Source organism: Suricata suricatta, chromosome 13, assembly GCF_006229205.1.
Source record: "Suricata suricatta isolate VVHF042 chromosome 13, meerkat_22Aug2017_6uvM2_HiC, whole genome shotgun sequence".
In the NCBI taxonomy this organism is placed as follows: Eukaryota; Metazoa; Chordata; class Mammalia; order Carnivora; family Herpestidae; genus Suricata; species Suricata suricatta.
This window is the reverse complement of record NC_043712.1, coordinates 66286051-66306306: the sequence shown is the minus strand read 5'-3', so window position 1 is coordinate 66306306 and position 20256 is coordinate 66286051. Positions and strand designations below refer to the sequence as shown.

The 20256-nt window shown below is 41.2% G+C and overlaps 1 protein-coding gene across 7 annotated transcripts in view; it reads left to right on the top strand.

The window, feature by feature from the left end:
• Positions 1–20256, top strand: part of NTRK2 (neurotrophic receptor tyrosine kinase 2) — a 337321-nt gene that overhangs the window by 31302 nt on the left and 285763 nt on the right. For all 7 annotated transcript variants that reach the window (XM_029919706.1, XM_029919707.1, XM_029919708.1 and 4 more), the window contains 4 exons: positions 190–264; positions 379–450; positions 5392–5460; positions 8191–8345. In XM_029919706.1, coding sequence (XP_029775566.1) covers positions 190–264; positions 379–450; positions 5392–5460; positions 8191–8345 — 371 coding nt within the window. The remainder of the gene's footprint in view (positions 1–189; positions 265–378; positions 451–5391; positions 5461–8190; positions 8346–20256) is intronic.

The window sequence follows — 20256 nt, the reverse complement described above, 5'->3', positions numbered from 1 at the left end:
TGATCAATCATGGTTTCTTCTCAGTCGCATTCAGGTTTTTGCCCTTCGCTGTGTTTTAAGACAAAGGGCGGGGCTACGGGGGTGGAGAGGGGTCGCCGTCTTGGTGTGAGGTAGGGTGGAGGTCACCCGTTTTCTCCTGTACCGTCTGTATTCTGCGTGACTGGTTCTCCCTCTCTGCTCTTTTTGCAGTTACATTGCCAATCAAAAAAGGTTGGAAATCATCAACGAAGATGATGTTGAAGCTTACGCAGGACTGAAGAACCTGTGAGTACCCAGGACTCGTGTGCCTTATCTCAGAACTTTCTCTCACGGTGTGCTGTGGTCAGGCGGGCGTTCACCTGTTTGTTCTAACGTACAGGCAACTGTGTGTTTTCGTAGGACCATTGTGGATTCTGGATTAAAATTTGTGGCTCATAAAGCATTTCTGAAAAACAGCAACCTACAGCACATGTAAGTAAAGGTTGATACTTTTGCTTCCCAGGACCCAATGTATTCAATACTTTTCCCCTCTGTTTCCTTCCTTTCCAACTGTAAACTTCCTCTTTTTAAAAGTTAGCATAGATGTGACAATAGCTTAGAAATGTTGACTTGGATATTTCAATAGCTCCAGGAAGGTACTAGGAACAGCCTATGTATTCCCTCATGGATTTCTGAGCCATTTCCATCTGGGACAGAGCGATAGGCCAACAGCAGAGTCTGATGTGAAGACTATGTCCTGGTACAGGGTCCTTGATTCTTTTCCTTGGAATTATTCCCTGGAATGTTCCCTGGAAGACATTGAAAGAAACGGACATGGCCTTGGCCTTTTTAGGGAGCTAAAAATTACCAGGGCCCTCACCCCGACCTGCAGAGATCCTCTTTTGAAAGTTCATTTTCTCAAAGCTATCTGTCATGATTAGTAAACATGGAGAAAAATCAATCACGGGCCATCGCAAAGGTTCAGATAATTGCCAAATAGCAATTACTTCCACAGAAGCCATGTTGACGCTTTGTCAGCCGAAGTTAGATGCAAATATGGACAGTGGGACTGTCAGGTAGTTTGCTGCTAAGTCCTATTAGGTGGTGGCATGCAGTCCATAAGGGATGGCCTTCCTGAGAGGTTTCTTCGTTATTTTTCTTTTTGCAAGTTTATTTATTTGTTAACTTTGGGGGGAGGAGAGAGAGGGCGGGGGAGGGAGAATGAGCGAAGACGGGGCAGGGAAAGAGGGGGAGAGAGAGAGAGAATCCCAAGCAGGGATGCGGGGCTTGATCTCATGAATTGTGAGATGATGATCTGAACCGAAGTAAGAGACACTTAACTGACTGGAGCCGCCCAGGCGCTCAGAGAGGTTTCTTCTTTTAACAGAGGATCACCCGCCCCTAAGCTCAGATTGGCGCTTCCTGTGCTCCGAGTGTTCAGGGCAAAGTCTGCTGGAGGAATTCGTTGGCCAGCATTCATCCGTCTTTTTGTGTTTTGCAAATTCTCTGCGACCGTGCTTTTGCGTCTCATCACCTACAGCTTACCTATGGGACCCTCTCTCCCATCATCTCACTTGGTCTTTCTGACAGTTGGTAGGGACGATCTTTTGGTTGCTGTGTCATAGACATAAAATCTGACTGAGGACATTCTAGGATTTTCTCTGGTCCGCAGATGGAAGGTGACTGAATTATGACTCCAGGGCTCACCCCTGGCCATGCTCTTACAACAAGAGCACAGGAAATAAAAGTTCTACCATCCATATAATTAGAGAACCAGCACTTCTTATAATATTTGTCCTCTTTCTTTCCTCGGGGAGAACAGTTCCCCACCTGATTTCCATGCCAGTTACAAAACAAATCATTCTTTAGCAGCAGATTGCCTGGACACTCCACAGAGATTTGTGGGTTTATGAAAAACATTAATTTCCTAAAGCCAGTATCGTGACTTTGTATTTTATAGGTGACTTCAAGGATGAAGTCAATTTGAAAATAAAGTCTGTAGAATTAAGATATACGGCATTCGACAAAAATGTGATACAACTCCAAGGAACTTGATTAACACATTTCATTTAAATGCCTTTTTGGCATCATCCCTGTGGTTGGGTTGCCTGCACAAATCTGATGTCTGCATAGATCTTGAGAGCATAAACAAGAGAAAAGTTGGATAGAAACACAAGTCAAGGGGCACCTGGGTGGCTCAGTTGATTAAGTGTCCGACTTTGGCTCAGGTCATGATCTCACATTGGGCTCTGTGCTGACAGCCCAGAGCCTGGAGCCTGCTTCAGATTCTGTCTCTCCCTCTCTCTTCCCCTCCTCTGCTCACTCTCTGTCTCTGTCTCTCAAAATAAAATGAAGACATAAAAAAAAATTAAAAGAAACACAAGTCAAAATGCTCTAAAGCCATTACCTAAATGTAATTAATGACCTCAGTGATTAAATTCTGGTATTTTCATCACAGCTGACAATACACCTGGATGACTCCCTCAAGTGTGTTTTATTGGCTGTTTTACCCCATCACTTCCCCTAACGATTTGACTTGTACGTGGGCTGTGGTCAATTGTAGTTTTAATAATAATCTTATTTATTTATGAGCGGACTTAATCATAAGAGGGCTTACTCCACCTCTTCTACTTTCTCTACTTGCCTGTTGCATGCCATTTATAGGAAACCCAAAGCTACCTGATATGTGTTTTCAGGGTGATATATGGGAAGACAATTTTAACAGTATTCTATGTGCTGTAAATAGCTTCTATAAAACCAGCTACCTATCCATGTTTCCCAAAGACGTGTCCTTTGAGAATGGAAAACCAAAGAGATGGACATACTATATAGTTTTTTCAAAAGGCAGTAGCTGGGAAGCCAACTCATTGGTCAAGCTGCAAAATCTCCATTGACATTTGCAGGCATGGTCAAATATTAGGACAGGACGAAGTTAGACAATGTTCAGACATTCAGTAATGCCAGTAAGCTTCAGATACAGTGTTCATGGACGAGAGAGGCTTCAGCTCACCGAAATATTAAATAGAATTAAGTAGTTGGCTTTGGGAATGGCAGGGAGGGAGGAGAAGCAAATGAGGTGTCTGCCTTCGCAGACCTTAGTCCCAACCTCTGCTTATGACTGAGGACTTGGGTGCTGGCTTGTTTGATCTGATTTTCTGCAATTCCTTTAAATATCACCTTGGGTACCAGGAAGCTGAGAACAAAATGTGTACTAGAAGTTATTTCTCTTTACTCCAGGGATATACTGATTCTCTCTGAGTCTCCCCAACAATATAAAAATGCGTACAAGAGCAGTCTATTTGACTTTGGGTTTTAGGGAGGTTCAGATTGGATCCTGTCTCACTGCCCCCCCACCTCCTGCCCTGGGCATATTCAGCATCACATGGTGACTGTCCTTAGCCTCTATGACCGGTCACTGAGTTTATTTCTTGGTGCCTTTAATTCTTCCCTGGGCTCTGAGAACCCAGGGGTTGTGAGAAAAGCCAGTATGTGTATTTTCCAGGGACTTTGCCGAGGTGCTAATTAGTTCCTCTGCAAAGTTCTGTCATCAAACAGTAAGAGGATTGTTGATTTTTTCCCTCCTCTCCTCCTTTTTTTTTTGGCTTTTGCCTCAATAATAAATATGGTTCATAAAACTCATCTTGTTCTTTGGCGTATGACCCCACTCTAGGCGGTGCTGCTGGCAGCCCAACAGGGCCAGCTGCTCCCGGTGCTGTCTTCGTAGCTGACCGAGACCTTGACCACAGTGTTCTCTTTTTCTGCTCCCCCCCTCCTGGTTCTTCTTGGGAGGAAGAGTCGTGGGTTTTTTGTGTGTTTGTTTTATTGTTTTATTGTGGGGTTTTTTTTTGTTTTTTTGTATTTTGTTTGTTATTGTTTTGTTTGTTTTTCCTTCAGAGGGTAGGGCTTTCTGCAGATGGAAACATTTGTGCCTCAAAGACTGGTGAGAACACAGGCAGACTGACTTTTCAATGTACGATACTCCAGTGAAACTCATTCTTAATTCACGTTCCAAAAGAAAAGAGAAAAAGATGTATGTGGGCACATTTTACAACTTCCCGGTGGATTATTTTTTTCATGTGGGTGAGCACTTTACACGCAGTATAAAGACAGAAGAAGTAAGCATAGGAAGGAGAGGGAACCCTGAGTAGGTAGGGGTTTGGATGAGTGGAAATCTCAATACAGAACGAAGTCGGGAGAGGACACACGCATTCTGGAATCAGGAAACCCTGACTCGGTGTTTTCTGTGTCCCATCATTTGACCAGCCTTGGCTCATATGTTAGTTCCTGGGGGAGAGCCCCTCTCTGAAGGTGACTGGTCAGATGTAGCAGGATGTTTGGTCAACCAATGATCGTTGGGCTGACCCAATAGTCAAGCCTCAGGTAAGGGCCGGGACAACTGTCACCCTCACGTCCCTTGTTCTTACCTCAGCCCAGCGCTTGCCTTCCCGAGCAAGAAACAGATAGTGAGAGCCTCACTGTAATTTGTTGAGGGCTTGGCTGGTTTTGTAAAAGTTGATGTTTGTTTTACATCCCTGTTAGTTATTAAACACATGTCTGGAGGCCCAAGCATTGAACACGTTTTAAATAAATTCAACCAGTAAACAAATCCACAGAGCGAGTCAGTTGCTGGGATGATGACTTTGAATTTCCCAACCCAGGGCCTCACAGCACCGATCACTGGAAACGGAATCTCCTGCCGTTGAGTAAAATTACGTATTTGGAACAAGTCAGTATATTCATTAGTATTTATGACTTGGTTTCATGGACTTTTCATTGTCTGGTTGTTCCACATCTTAAAATGATGTGTTGCTAGAATAGTGTCAGATGAGATCTAACATATTCCTTGTTATGTGACTTTTTTGTTACTATCCTTATCTTGGAAAAACTGGGTTATTTAGAAATCATGTGTAAATGATCTAGAGAATTTATCAATCAGCAGAGTTTATCCATGTGTATTTTTTCTTATGAGGACGTGTTAAATTCAGTCAGAGTTTTATCTTTCTCATAACTTCAAGATATTCCTGATGCTGTTTAATTTTCAAGTATCTTTTCCCCTAGTGAGTTTTGTGGTTTTAAATCAAATTCAGTTCATTCCTCTTATTAATCATTCAACAGGTCAGAGATCTCTAGGAAGTGTATAACTTGGCACTGAATCAGCATATGAAAAATAAACTTTTTATTAAGAAAGAGATTAAAAATAGACAGTTGGGAAGTTATGCCCACTCTTCCCCTCCCCTCATGAACAAGAATTATAGGAGAGGCGGGAACATTTTAATTGTCATTCCAGATGGAAGAAAGAGATTATGGTTGAAATAAAGCATGAACCAGGGTCAAATGAAATTATACTTTGAAAAAAAAAAAACTCTACATGCATACTTTATTCTTGAGATGTAACGTTTTAAATTCACATTGAACGTTTTTGGTTTCTTTCAGCAATTTTACCCGAAATAAACTGACAAGCTTGTCTAGGAAACATTTTCGTCACCTTGATTTGTCTGAACTGTAAGTAACGATTCTTGTGTGTTATTCGGTAACAGTTTCAGAGGAAAGAGTCATTAAGCATTTTTTTTAAATGAGTGATGCTGCAGATGTATTTTTATATCAAAATTCTTGAAAAAATGATTTCTCAGGTTTTGGCCACTTGTGTTTTTATTCCGTCATAAACAAACAAAAAAACATGATTCAGAAACAAATTAACCCAGCAATCTGAACAGTGAGGTATCATTTATGATGAGTTTAAATGTTTTTACATAGAGATTTGTTTTCTAAAGGAAGGAAAATAGAAAAAGATGGCAGGGGGAAGCTTTGTGTCATCATGGCGCCATGTCTGGTCCCTGTTAGGTCCAGGACCGAATGGAAAGCAGACCCATTCAAGGAGGAAATAGCCATGGGCACAACACTCCCCAGCTTTTACCCGCCAACCACAGTGCCCATTGGTGCTTAGTGAACATGGGAGGAGAGGTCGTCCTTCATCCCCTGCCCATCCTTGTGACATTGCCTTCTAGGTCTGCCCCTGCACTCAGTATATACCCTTATTCTCTAATTTTCTTTGCTGTAAAATAATAGGAAAAAGATTGCAATGTGCTGATGTCTACTAGCCAGCATTTCCAGGTGTGATCAATTCCTGAGTTACCACCCTGAAGCACATATAAACTCTTGACATTCCTATGGGGAGGTTGCCCAGAGAACCCCCAAACAGAGACTCTGTGTGTCAGAGGTGGGAGGCGGCAGATGAATGAGGCCTTTGAATCCCAGGCAGTAGCTTTTGTTCAAACCATATATTGCCTGGGTTGTAGGGTCCGCCCCTATTCACAGGGAATATGTACAGAGAGAAGATGCTGTTAGTGGAGAGACAAGTCAGTGGGTTGTAAGGAGGGTTGCCAGGTGCCCCGTGCCGGTGATGGGCAGTCATTTTGGAATACATTGAGTTTGCGGAGTCGAAGTGGTAAGCTTTCTCACGTGGGATAGGCACATAAAATTTAAGGAGACTGTGAAATAGAGTGAGATGCTCAGTGGAAACATTTAGAGCATCACTGCAGGAAATTTCCTTCACGGGTCAAAAATCAGAGTACTGATTTCAAATTTACACATTTTTTCTTTTCTCCCTGCAACATATCTAATCAATTCTCTGAACAAATGTTACTTGTGGGCCTGGTTGTGTGTGGGACTGGGGATGTAAGGGGAAGTTTCTGGGTTCCAGGATTCTGTTATCTAGCGGGAGACCTAGACGCCGAAACAAATGAGTGTAATGTGCTCTAACAGTCCCTGGAAGAGGGGTTTGCATGGGAACTGAAGAAAGGAACCCCAGCTGTCTGCCAGTGTTGTGTGGTCATTGATCATGGTCATAGTTCCAACTGACCATCCTTCGCTTCTTTAGCCCTTCCGTGGATTTAGTTGTACCTTCTTTTTCGAAAGATTCTTTAGTTTTTCACGTACTTCGAGTGCCAAGAAGCCTCTTGGATTAGTTGGAGTTTAAGCATTGTGCACGTCTTCCCTGTTGTATTCTGTCTCCAGTAGCATCAAATCGTATTTTGGTGATGGAAGGATACTTGGAGGCGATCAAGCGGACACAAATTAAATGAGTCTGCCATGACCACATTTTCCCCAAAGAAACTCCTGGAAGAGTCTCTAGGGATCCCTGAGATTCTTAGAACCCAACCAGAAAACCACAGAAGTAAATGATGTTGCAAAGCCCAGGTCCTGTCCTCAAGGAAATCTTAAGTATTGTGGTGAATGCCAGGCAGAGCCTATGTAACGATTGTAAATGGCCTCATTTAAAGGCTCATTACCATAAATGGAATTCATCTTAAATAGGCCACTGAGTATTATAAATAAGCATTTAAAGATTTTTTTTTCTTGTGGTTTTTATTTGCCTCTTGACTACTTCCTTTGTTACCAATCGGAGGCCACGGGAGGCCAGGCAGCTCGGCTGACTGGTGGCTTTCTCTTTGCAGACCGTCTCACAGCGGGCTGAGTAGCTCAGTCTGGAGCTCACTTGCCCTTGCTCTCAGAAACCCTGAACTTGATGTGTGTGCGTGTGTGTGTGTGTGTGTGTGTGTGTGTGTGTGTGTGAAGGAAGTTTAAGAGTTCCCGTCCAGGCTCTTGGTCACATTTCCTCCAACTTCCTTGCATCCGTTCGGCTGACCTGTGGTTGCATCGTGCAGAAAGCTGGGGGCGCCACCCTGCCGGCTCTCACGGTTTAAGGTTTAATCTTAGTTGTGTATCTACTCATTGTAAAGTAAGTTGAAATTGATGTGCTCCCCCACTGTAGTTTGAGCTCATTAAATGATAACACTTGAATCTCTAGCTGGGTCAGAAATAAGGGTATTTGCATTCCTGATGACTGTTAACTATTGGCATCTTCACTTAAGATCTTACTTTATAATTGCTGTGATAAATTTGTTATAGCATCTTATTTTTCCCCATCCTATGAGACATCCATCGCTATCCTACATTATAGTTCTTTCTGTTTCTGTCCTGTTTCCCTATTATTCTGAAAGGTCTTGCATCACTTTGCATCCTTTAGAGTTCACGGGGGATGTTTGCACCTGGCAGAAGACCAGTAAGTATTCGATAAATGAATGAATAAGTATTGTGAAATTGTAAAGGTGGGTATAACTTCCAAAGACCGTGGGCCAGAAGTAGTTCATAATATTGTAGTGCTTTGTAAACACTGTGTAGTTAAAACGAAAAAAGGGAAGCCTGATCTGGTTTCATTTTTGTTCTGTGTAGGATCCTGGTGGGCAATCCATTTACATGCTCCTGTGACATTATGTGGATCAAGACTCTTCAGGAGACTAAATCCAGCCCAGAAACTCAGGATTTGTATTGCCTAAATGAAAGCAGCAAGAATATTCCCCTGGCAAACCTGCAGATACCCAATTGTGGTAATTTACTTTCAAATCAATGAATTCTACTTGCTATTAATTATTCTAATTGCCTTGGTGTGGTAGAGAGTTTGGGAGGATTATCACTACCCAGATTTTATATAGTATGCTCTTGAGGTCTCTGGTGAGCTGGGCAGCATTTGTATGCGGTGTGGAGAAATCAGCTGGGAACAACTTTGCTGAATATTCTTTGCAAGTAGAATATTAATTCTGAGTGGATGGCTTTAAAGTGCATAGAGAAAAAGCACACTGTTTATCCTTTGTTTCTTTGTTCGTTTGTCTGCTCATGCATCCATCTATCCACCCATCCATCCCTCCAAAAACATCTGCTAGGAGTGTGATACTTCATTGGCTGTGTATTTACCTGGTGGACATCCACGCCGTGGAGAGGGAAAGATCTCGTGGTGATAAAAGTGTCCTCCTGATACAAGAAAATGCAGATCAATCTAGCACCTTCCCTTAAACTTACTTGTCTTGCTGCCAGATGTCTGTGTATCTTGATGGGGTAATGAATCTGCCCTTGTACCTGCTTTTCTCCATGTTTGGGTTTCTAAGCTTCTCCTCCCTCTTGCCCCCATCTTGCCCCCACTCCTCCTCAGCATCTATAACTCCAGAGTTTAAGGAGGCACCTTATGACAAAGTCACATCTCTCTGTGAGTGCCAGTGTGCTTGCAAGGAAGGAGAACCCAAGTGTTCTGGTTAGGATTTTCCTGCTGTGGTGTTCTGTGATGTACCTCCTCAAATGCCCACAGATGTGTAGTCCAATCAGTTAATTAGCTCACAGTTATATTTGATCTTCTGGCCGAGTGCCTGGTGATAGAGCAGAAAACCATGTAGCACCTGGGTCCTCTCTGTGAGGAATCTGTATATGAACCATGAACATTCGAGTCTTTGTTTTCAGAGGACCCCATTGTTTGGGGTCCATTTTTCTTGAAGGAAAATATAGCTTCTGCTCCTTTTTAAGGAAAATGTAAGAAAAAGAAAGAGAAGGATTTGTTTCTTACCCTGAAGGGACTTGTAAGACAGCAGTTACTCTTCCCAGAGATTCTCTTCTCTCCCAGAGCCCTTTGGTTCAAAGTAGGGGAACCTGGCTTTGTTCTCTTGACAACTTCCCTCAGCTTTCCTTGCTAACCAACAGCTAGCAAACCCAACTTTCAGTATGTTAAACCCAACTTTTAATGTGTATCTTCTCCCAATTGAGAAGAGGGCAACTGGGCTCGGTTCTGGTGTAAATTTGCACCGCTGAGAGAAATCGCCTGTAGGGGACAAGAAATTCCAAGTTGAGTAGCCTGGCCTCTTGGCCAGCTCCCAAATTCACAGGGCTGTTGTGACCACATTGGTTCAGCAACCACTGAGAGGAAGACAGAGAGTGCATCTAACCCCTGCTCTTATGTTCATAAATGGCCTCTTACTAGACGTCTGCTTTGCCCTTGCCTGAAACCAGTTCTTTGTTTTTTTTTAATAATTTTAATTTTTGGCCAAGTTGTCTTGACAGCTTCTGATAATGCACTGAACCCACAGTGTTGTTGATAGACCATTACAGATGGGGGAGGGGCAGGGTCGGAAGGAACTGGTCTTCATTTTTCCTGGTCAGTTTGTCAGTTTTCATTAAGTTTTTATTTGTTTCCTACACACTAGTCACCTGTGTGTCGGAGGGACTTTTGAATTCACTGTCCTGATTTGGGGAGCATGTGTTTGATTGCTCCCTTAGGACAGTTATGCTCACGGTAACATTCACCATTAATTTCAGTGTCAATGATGTTTTTCAAAAAGCAACCTTGTAAAATCATTTCTTTGCCTCTTTTGTATTCTGACACTGTTTTGTTGTTTGTCTGTTAATTTTTCTTTCTGTCCAAATGTTTTCTTACTTAATAATCACACAAGTAATGTTGATGCATTTTGGGGTAAAAATAACCTGCATTACACATAACGCTTGTGTTTTTCTTGTTTTCGGGTTAGTGATTAGAGATCTGTAATATTCTTTTGAATCATTGCCTGGTATTCATGGTAGAATCTATCTCAATTACATTAAAATTTCCATATTGATGGGCATTTAGCTTATTTCTCATTTTTGTCACTCCAGAAATGTTTCAACAGGCATCTTTTTATGTACTCTTTGCGTGGTGTACAGATGAAAAGGTTTTCATAGAGTCCAGAGCAGGAAGCAGAGGTTTTGGCTTCTGTGGTTTGCACATTAAAAAACAGTTGTACCAACTTATAGCCACTCCAGCAAGGTATACCTTGATATTAGCAAACTTATTATTTGTTTGTTTCTCTAAAAAGTAGTATGTCATTCCTTTTTGGTTTTCATTTTCCTGATGACTTTCGAGTATCTTCTGTGTTTACGGAACATGGTGTGTATTCCTTGGTGAATCATAAGCTTATATCCTTTGTCTATTTCTCTACAGTGTTTTCCTTTTCTTCCATTGATCGTATTTTTTATTTTATTTTTTCTTAATTTGTTTGAAAGCTATACATTATGTTTCTGGTTTTTTGTAAGTCTATAATGCCCAAATATTCACTGTCCATATCAAAACATATTTGTTTCTTAAAAATATCTAGAGATAACTCCCAATAAGACAGGAAAAGATATTTTTATTTCCTTTTACTTTCTCCTCCCATCTCTCAAATTGGTGTCAAATAGGATTTTATTGTTAGATTATTACTCGATTTTTATGAAGATTTACTATTTCTTTGCGTGCCATGAAACTCTTGTACCCTACTATCTTTTGGAGCGGCTTTTCTTTTTGCTGATGTGTAAGCCTCTAAAATTTCATTCAAAGAAATTAAAAATTTTTTTCAAGTTCTTGCCTGGTGGAAACTGAAGACTGTATATTTTCTTCTCAATGGAATTGGCTAAGTGTAAAATTCTAGATTCAAACAAATTCCTTCTAAAACTTTGCAGATAGGGTACTGTGCTCTGTTTGTATTCAGCATCGCAAAGGCCATCTAATACTTATTTCTTGACGGGTGACCTATGCTTTTCTTTTCCTTCCAGAAGCTTTGAGGATTTTCTCCTTTTCCATGTTATTATAAAATTTGTACCACCATGTAACTAGGGGTGTGTGTGTGTGTGTTTTAAAACATTTATTCTAAAATAAGATTTTTAAGATTCTGTTTGACATGCAGCATTCTCTTTCAGTCTGAATGTTTATGTCTGCAGTTCTGGAAGAATTTTCTAATTTATGTGGTTGGACATTTATACTTCTGGCGCCACCTCCCCATACTGCTCAGCCCTCAGTAGCACTTCCTATCTGCTTGTCCATTTGTGAGGCATGATGGGAAAAGTGGTTTACTCACTCTTTGCCCCTTCTGCTGTTTCTCCAGATATTGCATTTCTCCCTTACAATAATTGATTTTTAATTTCCACAATCTCTATTCATTATTTTTTATGACTGAAACACCCTTTTCCATGTTGGGGGTTCACTGTATCTTCAGGGTGGCACCAGTACCTAGCACTGCTGATTTCCCCTGGAGAGGTTCCTGTGCTCATTGCTTCTATTTGGGGGTGTCTACAGCTCTTGCTGGATGCTGTGTCCGCAGTGAGAGCGTAGCAACAGGATGTATCACGTCTACTCCGTTTTCTTAACCAGTGGCCCCCATGGCTCAGCAGAAGTGGGGCTCCACTCTGTCCAGCCATCTGCCCCTTAAGTCTTGGGTCAGTCTCGAGCCTCTCATTTCGCTGTTATGTAGCGAATGCTTGTGTGTCCCTTAGAGGCTATGCTGATTTTTTTTATTCCCACTCTCTCACTCTGTCTTGTTCAGGAGTTTCTCATCATGTTCTGGTTTCTTATCTGCCAACAGCGTGCTTTCTCCCATTTTCCATCATGGCTCTGGATTTTTAAAAAGTTTTGCAAACTATCTAGAGATTTGAGATCAGAGTGGGAATCTTCAGTTATGGGCTTAGTTGTATATTACTTTTCTTCATCATGGTTTCCTAGTTTGGGCTCTTTAAAGAGAAGTTAGCTTGAGCAGTAGATGACACTAGGCTGTTGGATTTAAATTGTTTCTGAAAGTTCTTACTAACGGAATCAGAAAATATGCTACTATCTTTAAGTAGATGTCTTGTTGAGAGCTTGGATTTGTGGTTGGTTGGCTTTTCTTTCAGGTCTTGCCCTTTGCAGACTTTTAAAATATATCTGTTGTGGTTAATTACATTGCAGATTCATGGAATTCAGCTTCACTTTTTTTTGTATGAAACTTGTTGGCCAAGTCTAAGAGTAATGCATAAGAGTACTGTAGGGTCTTGTGTTTGTTTCATCATTCTAAACCAATGATTGGCCAATAACTAGGACTATTCCATTCATTTGCAACTGGTAACATTTTAATTTCCGTAAGAAAGAGCTACTGAGATTTCATTCTTTCACACGGTGGACTTTCTTTAAAAACTTCCCCTTTTACTATCTCACCATCCAAGTCTTGTATTAACAATCCCTCAACATTTTTAAAGCAAAAATACATGCTCTGTTGTGTCTAATGTATCCCTTGAACAGACTAGGCATTTGATTAATGTTTGCTGAATTCATCAATTAATAAATGCATGAGCCACACATGTTATATTAATGATCAGGCTGGACCAAATTTTTATATAATGGTACAGAGAATTTCAGCCAAGATAACTTAAGCATTTATATTATTCTAGCTGAATTACTCCATATTTTAGCACTTTGTAGTTCCTTTTGAAATTTCTGTCATCATCGAGTTGTGAAAGTGTCTCTCTTTCCTTCTGCCCTTTGTGATTAACTGAGCTTGGTAGGCCGGGTTGGGAAGTTTAATGGCCCTGTTACCATTAGCAGCACGGTCAAAATGTCTCACAGTATTTTTCTAACAGCCCCTCCTGCCGTGAATTACTGTAAATTTATTCATGCTGGGAAACATGTTGTGGTCTGTTTCTCCACTAGGTCCTTTTTAACCTTAGAAAACCTTTATTAATTGCAGCAACAATTTAGCTTTATTAAAGGCAACAAAACACATTCATCTAAAATCTCCACGTTAATCGGAACAAAAGGGTAGCCACGAACACCGGTTCTGGAGACAGAGATTGAATCACACAAATTTTATAGAAGGAAGATTATTTTGCCAGGTCCTTGTGCTGACTTAATAGAAGACCATCCCTGCCACTTTGTAGGTTGATCTTCAACAGTTAGTTTCGAAATTCAGACTTTTCAATCATTTCCCCTCACTAAGTAGGATTATTAAAGAACAGTGTACTTTATACTTTACTTATGATTTAAATCTCTGGAAGAGAGTTTCTTCAGGAAGTGTTAACAATGGATGAGATGCTTTGTTTTAAGTAGATGGTATATCTGTTTAAGAAAGGCAATATTCCTCTGAGTTGTATCAAAACAATTCCTTCGCCCATTTTACTAGGAGCTGGTTACCACAGAACATGCTAGTCTCACAGTGCATAGAAGGTGCTAATTCACTTGAGGGTTGGACTGTCCAATTACTATGTAAAACCCCCTTCATGGTCCCTTGGATTGAAATCAGTCCTGCCTTTGGTTTCCTTGTTATTTGTAACAACAATTTCAGTTTTCCCAACTTTTCTGACCTTGAAGCTTTCAATGTAGAGATCTTTAAGACACATCAACAAAATATTATTTGTGATGGTAAAAGTCAGGTCACAGGTGTCTGGGAGAAGTCTGGTTCCTTGAGGTACATTGGTTTTACTTAACCAGTAAGATGTGCTTTGGTTGTTGCCCTGTGGTTTCTAGTATGCGTTTATTATAGTTCCTACAGAGTCCTTCATTGTTTTAAAGCAGGAAAATAGACTGACAGCAATTCTACTTTGTTAGATTATGGAAGGTGAAAAGCAAATGCTATGTCAAATCTCTGCAAGTTAGATTGCTATGACACATTATTTTCTTGCCATTTTAGCTGGATTAGTTTGTTTTTTGTTTTTTTGTTTTCTGAAAAACATACACAAAGTCTAGTTTGTTACTTTGCTTTACTTTTACTTGGGGTCAGGTTCTGTCTACTAAAAGCTAGCCACACAGTGGACTGTTGTTTTCCTTTATCTTTTTAGGATGGAAAATAAAGCTGTTTTTTTTTTTTCCCTGTCAGCTGCTGACACAGTTTTTGTGTTTAGAAGTTTCCTGGTTGCCAACACGGTAATGACACAGCTCACAAGCATAGAAGCACCATTTCCAATTTGGGCCTGGAAAGTCACTTTGCTAATTTTCTGTCATTTTCGTAACTGGGTGTAAAGCAGCCACTTCTAAATAGGTCAGGCTCATTCTAGCTTCATTCCTGGTGGTGAAATATATATGCTTAAGAGAGAAATGAGAAGGTATTACAATAGGAGAGAAAGTGAGAGGAGAGGGGCCTGTAGACAAAATCATAATTTGCTTGAATATTTCACGCATGGAATGATGACCCAACACAGAATGAGCAGAGCTCAGGAGCTAAACTAAAACAAGATGAGAAGGAACATAATCCCTGACTTCAGGTGGATGTTGGAAAATGAAACCCAGAACTGACCTATGTGGCTTACTGCAAAGTTGAGTTAATGATTCCAAATGATTAGCCACACAGTGGACTGTTGCCTCACTTATTAGGAAGTGAGACCCTACATACTTTATTTGTGTCGTATTTTTTTTAGTGATAGGTCACCTGAATTTATTCTTACCTAATGTTGTATTAATAATGAGCATCCCTTATCCATTAGGAATGGTGATAAAGGGATAGAGAGAATCTCCATACTTTATTTTTTATTTATTTTTTTAATGTTCATTTTTGAGAGTGAGTATGAGTTGGGGAGGGGCGGGTGGCGGACAGAGGATCCAAAGCGGGCTCTGCACTGCCAGCTTCGCACAGCTGTGAACGCTATGCGGGGATCCAACTCATGAACTGTGAGATCATGACCTGAGCTGAAGTCTGATGCTCTACTGATGGAGCCACCCAGGTGCCCTGAGAATCTGCACACTTTCAGTTAACGATCTCAGGACCTGGTCAGTGTACTCAACCCTCGGAAGTGCGTGCTAATGGCAGGACACAGAGGCACGGGCGAGCCCAGTAAAGGCCACTGTGTGTGTTCGTGAAGGCCATGGAGACAGATGAGAGTCAAGGCCAGCTCCCACTCGTTAGTTATTTAGTTATGATACTTGATAAGCTTTCACTTCATCTGGAAATGGGGATACTAATGAGTCCTGCTTTCAAGAGTTTTTAGGATGCCAAATAAGGTAAAGTGGAAAATATAGCAGATGATGTCTAGCGTATAGTAAGTACTCAATTAACATTAGCTATTAAAGTTATTACTATCATCAATATGAACATGTAGCCTTAAATATATTTTACATCTAATATTTAAATATATGTATCTCTTATATTTTGCGAAATTACTGCAAATAAAAATAACAAAGCCACAACTTCTGAGAGCTTTCAATACATGATGTGCATGTTGAACATTCAGCATTACAGAATTTCCTGAAGGGTCTTATTTTTTTAGATCTTAGATATTCTACACCTCCTCCCCTACCCCCCAACAGAGCAATTCAAGGAGTTCTGAGTTCCACTGAACACATTCTGGGGAAAGTTCCATGGATAAGGTGATTGCTTGGGCCCTTTCCAAATTTAAGAATAATAGTTGTAGACACAAAAACCTAGTGAGCAGCTGTCCAGCCAACACCTGTTGTCTAAACAAACCCATGCTACTCAAAGTGTAGTGTGTGGAACAGAGAGTTTGCTAGACACGTAGACTCTCAGGGCCCCAACCCAGACCTACTAGAAAGAAGCGATGATTGTAATGAGATCCGATGGTCATTTCACACACATTACAGTTTGGGAGGCGCCGGTCTCAAGAAAGTCAGCCTTTTCACCGTATAGTTGGTGACTCTCTGCCGAGGTCTGCAGGCTGGTATGGCCTTTCTGAATACATCCGGGTCAAGAGACTTTGACACGGAGGTGACTGTCTGCCTGGGCAGCCCGTCATCTGTTCTCTCCAGTGAGGTTTCTCGGAGTGCAGAGAATGGCAGCTCTGCAGCTTCGATCGGGATCCCATGACAGTAGTGCTAGAAGCTGTTGGAAGCATCCATCGCTGAGCTTTGCTCTGTACTTGTGCCGATTTCAAATCTTATTAAGCCAGGAAGTAGTGCCTGGCAAATGGTTTATCCTGCCTTGGCTGTGCATGCATCCCAATTCATTTTTATTGTGCTAATTAAGCTTCAAGTGATATTTCAAGTACAGATTGTTTTTTCCATTATTGAATCTTTGGCCAGCATATTAATGCCTGAGAATTAACGTGAGTCAGATGCTTACTCATTTGTGGAAGACTTTACATTTAAAAGATCTAGACTTGGCCAATTTTGCACAGATTCCTGTGGAGACTGCTATGACAGGGTGATACAAATTCTCTATAAATAAAGGAGACTCATTCTTCCTTCACAAATAGACACATAATTATTTTTTAAATGAACTAAGTGCTTAGGTTATGGATACATATTGGTACTTATGTTGTGTGCTAACGTGGATATATGCAGTCTGTGAAGGGACTATAGTGTCATGGTGAAGATCCTGAACTTTGGGCTCATATTCCCAGGTCTACAGGTGCTTGGGCAACTTTGGAAGATGTATTTGACTTTTCCAGAAGCCATAGTCTTCATGAAGCAGATGAGGACAAATACTTAACTCCATGATTCCTTGTATCGATGAATAAAACAATCATTTAAAGTACTAGGGGCCGCCTGGGTGGCTCGGTCAGTTGAGCGTTGGACTCTTGATTTGGGTTCAGGTCATGATCTCATTGTCATCAGATCAAGCCCCGCATTGGGCTCTGTGCTGCCAGCACAGAGCCTGCTTGAGATTCTCTCCCTCTCTCTCTGCCCCTCCCACCTCTCTAAATAAATAAATAAATACATAAATATTAAAAAAATAAGGTACTAGAAAAAAGTTTCTGGTTCAGTGAATGCCCAATAAATACCACTATTATTGTAATCAAACAAACATTTTTAGATTGTTAATCATATACATTTAGGCTTGACCAAAAAAAATTAAATTTTTTAGGAGAAATTATGATTATGGCACAGAATTCTCTACTGAGAATCTCTATTTTAACCTTTTTTTTTTTTCCTGCTTAGGAACCATTACATGCATTTGTAAAATGTGGGAAATTCATCTTATAGGGTTGTATTCAAGGTGCCAAGAGGGCTGCCTCCAAGCTCTGTTAGTGGAATCTGGCTGGCGGAGGAGGTCATACCTTGAGGACAGGCAACAGGGCAGGCCCTGGCTCTGTGATCCCTCCAGAATCAGCAGATAAATCTCGAAGTCCAAGAAGACGGGAGAGGAATCAACAAGTCGTGGAAGGTTGCAAACTGGAAAGCAGGCAGATGAATAGAAACGGACCTAAGTGCCGAGAATGCCGCTTACCAGCTTGGCAGCCAGCAAAGGCCTGGGAACCCTTGGTTTGGGATGCAGAGCTGCTCCAAGGCTCAGGAAGAAGCAGGAATGCAGGGGGAACCAAGCACAGGAGAGTGCTTTACTCTCTCGTAGAGCACTGAAAGCCATTTTCATTCCGTACATTCCAGCTGACTGCACCCCTCCCTCCACAGCAGAAAACTAGGGGTTTATTTTCTGTTTTTTTTTTTTTAGTGTTTATTTATTTTTGAAAGATAATGGGGGAAGGGCAGAGAGAGAGGGAGATACAGAATCTAAAACAGACTACAGGGTCTGAGCTGTCAGCACAGAGCATGATGTGGGGCTCGAACTCACGAACTGCAAGGTCATAACTTAAGCTGAAGTTGGAAGCTTAACCGATAGAGCCACTGGAGGTTTATTTGCTAAAGAGGATCAAACAAAGTTTATCAGGAACTCCAGAAAGTGTTGAAGCTGTGAGAGCTGTAGAGAAAATGATGGATTTACATACTGAATATTGATATTTCCATCCTTCTTCCTCTTCCGGGCAGGACACTGGTAGAGCATTATCTGAATAGTTTGACCACTTTGTCCCAAAGTGATCTAATGATACCCAGGTCAGCTAGTACCCGGTAAGAAGGCCGCTGATATTCCGCTACAACGAAGATGGCAGTTAAATGCACAATGTGTCTCATACCTTGTTTTTAAAGATGTGTGAATGGCCAATGATACACTGTTTGAGAAAAATACCAAATACCAATACCAAACAAAAAGATAAAAAAAAAGTTGCGAGAAAACAGTGTTGACGTGGAGAGAAGAAAAATTCAAGAGAATTGATTGTGAATTCAAGAGATTTATTGATGTCTCAAAGAGACCAGGAGATACTGCACCCATGAAACAAAGGCAGGGTGCCATAAAAATAGAAGACCATTTAGGAACAAAAGAAGAGCCATGGAAGATAAAAATATGACAGAGATTGAAAACCTCAAGAGTATGAAACTTAGAGTATTAGGGGCCTTTTTGAAACCCTGTAAAGATACAATATGGCTGTCTATTGGTTGCTGACAGGAAGGTTCTGCAGACATGACGCAGGCCCCTGACAGATCTTGGGAAGTCCTTTGCCAGGGGTGGGAACACCATGAGACCTATGCTGTTATAAACCCTGTTCCAGTTCGGTTTCAGTAATAAAAAATAATGGCTTTGTCAGCGAGGACAGCATGGTAGGTGAGGGTGTCATGCAGTTTTGTGAAAATAGGGAATCAGATAGAGCAATTCAACGGCTCTCCAAGATGAATTGCCTTTTCTGACCTCTGGGTTACTCCTGAGTTAATGATGCGTCATAGGTCCTTGGGACACAGCGGTCGGGGTGAATGCAGCCCCAAGCAGAGTTTCTGATATCAAGTGTGGGACTAACTTGACAGGGAGGCCCTGACATATTATTAAACTCTCTGGGATGCATCTTCATGCAGAGTCCCATGTGGTTGAAAGCAGTGTGAACACCCACTCGGTGTGATAGTTTGATGAAGCGATAATGGCACCAATAAGGAAAAGCTGGCTTTTGAAATGTGACAGTATGGATCCATGTGACCTGTTTTTGATCCGATGGTGCATTTTACAATGACCAGTTCTCCTTATGATATTTGACTAGGACTGACACGGCTTTAAAACATTCTAATATTGTGATGTTCAGGCTTCGTGTCTGAAGAACGCTTGAAAACTACCTTTTTTCCCCATAATCTGTTTCAAAATTGAAGTCTGGTAGTGAGGTCATATTTATGAGTTACTTAATGTAAAAAGTAGATTTATCCAAGAACTGTAGATGCCTTGCACTCTTTTGTTTTTGCCTATAAAAAAGGGAAGGGGAGAATGGGGGAACACACCAGATAAGATGGTCTACAGTAATTTATGTGCAAAAAACTGGGCTCATGGGGCGCCTGAGTGACTCAGTTGGTTAAGTGCCCAACTCTTGATTTCAGCTCAGGTCATGATCGCATGGTTCCTGAGATTGAGCCCCGAAGTCAAGCTCTGGGCTGACAACCTGGAGCCTGCTTAGAATTCTCTCTCTCTGCCCCTCCCCACCTGTGCTTGCTGTCTCTCACTTTCTCTCTCAAAAATAAACATTAAAAAAAAACACCTAGATTAGCAACTGTAGAACAGTGAAAGAGCTAGAAGACAGTTTTATAAAGTAGCTCTTTTTTGAAAAGTAAAAATTTATTTTGCAATAGTGTATTTTTTTAAATTTTGATTTATTTGAGAGAATGTGTGCATGCATGTGAAGGTGAGTGGGGGAGGGGCAGAGAGCAAGAGAGAGAGAATCCCAAGCAGGCTCCACATTGTCAGCACAGAGCCCACAAACTGTGGCTTGAACCCACAAATGGTGAGATCATGACCTGAGCCAGAAACCAAGATCGCACATTTAACTGATCGAGCCACCGTTCAATAATATTTTTAAGATGCAAAATTTGCTTACATATCTTATCACTGCACATTGTTTGGTTCACGTTAAGTCTGTAAAGCTTACCAATCTGGCACTTGTTCAGAGCACCATAAATCAGTCTCAGAA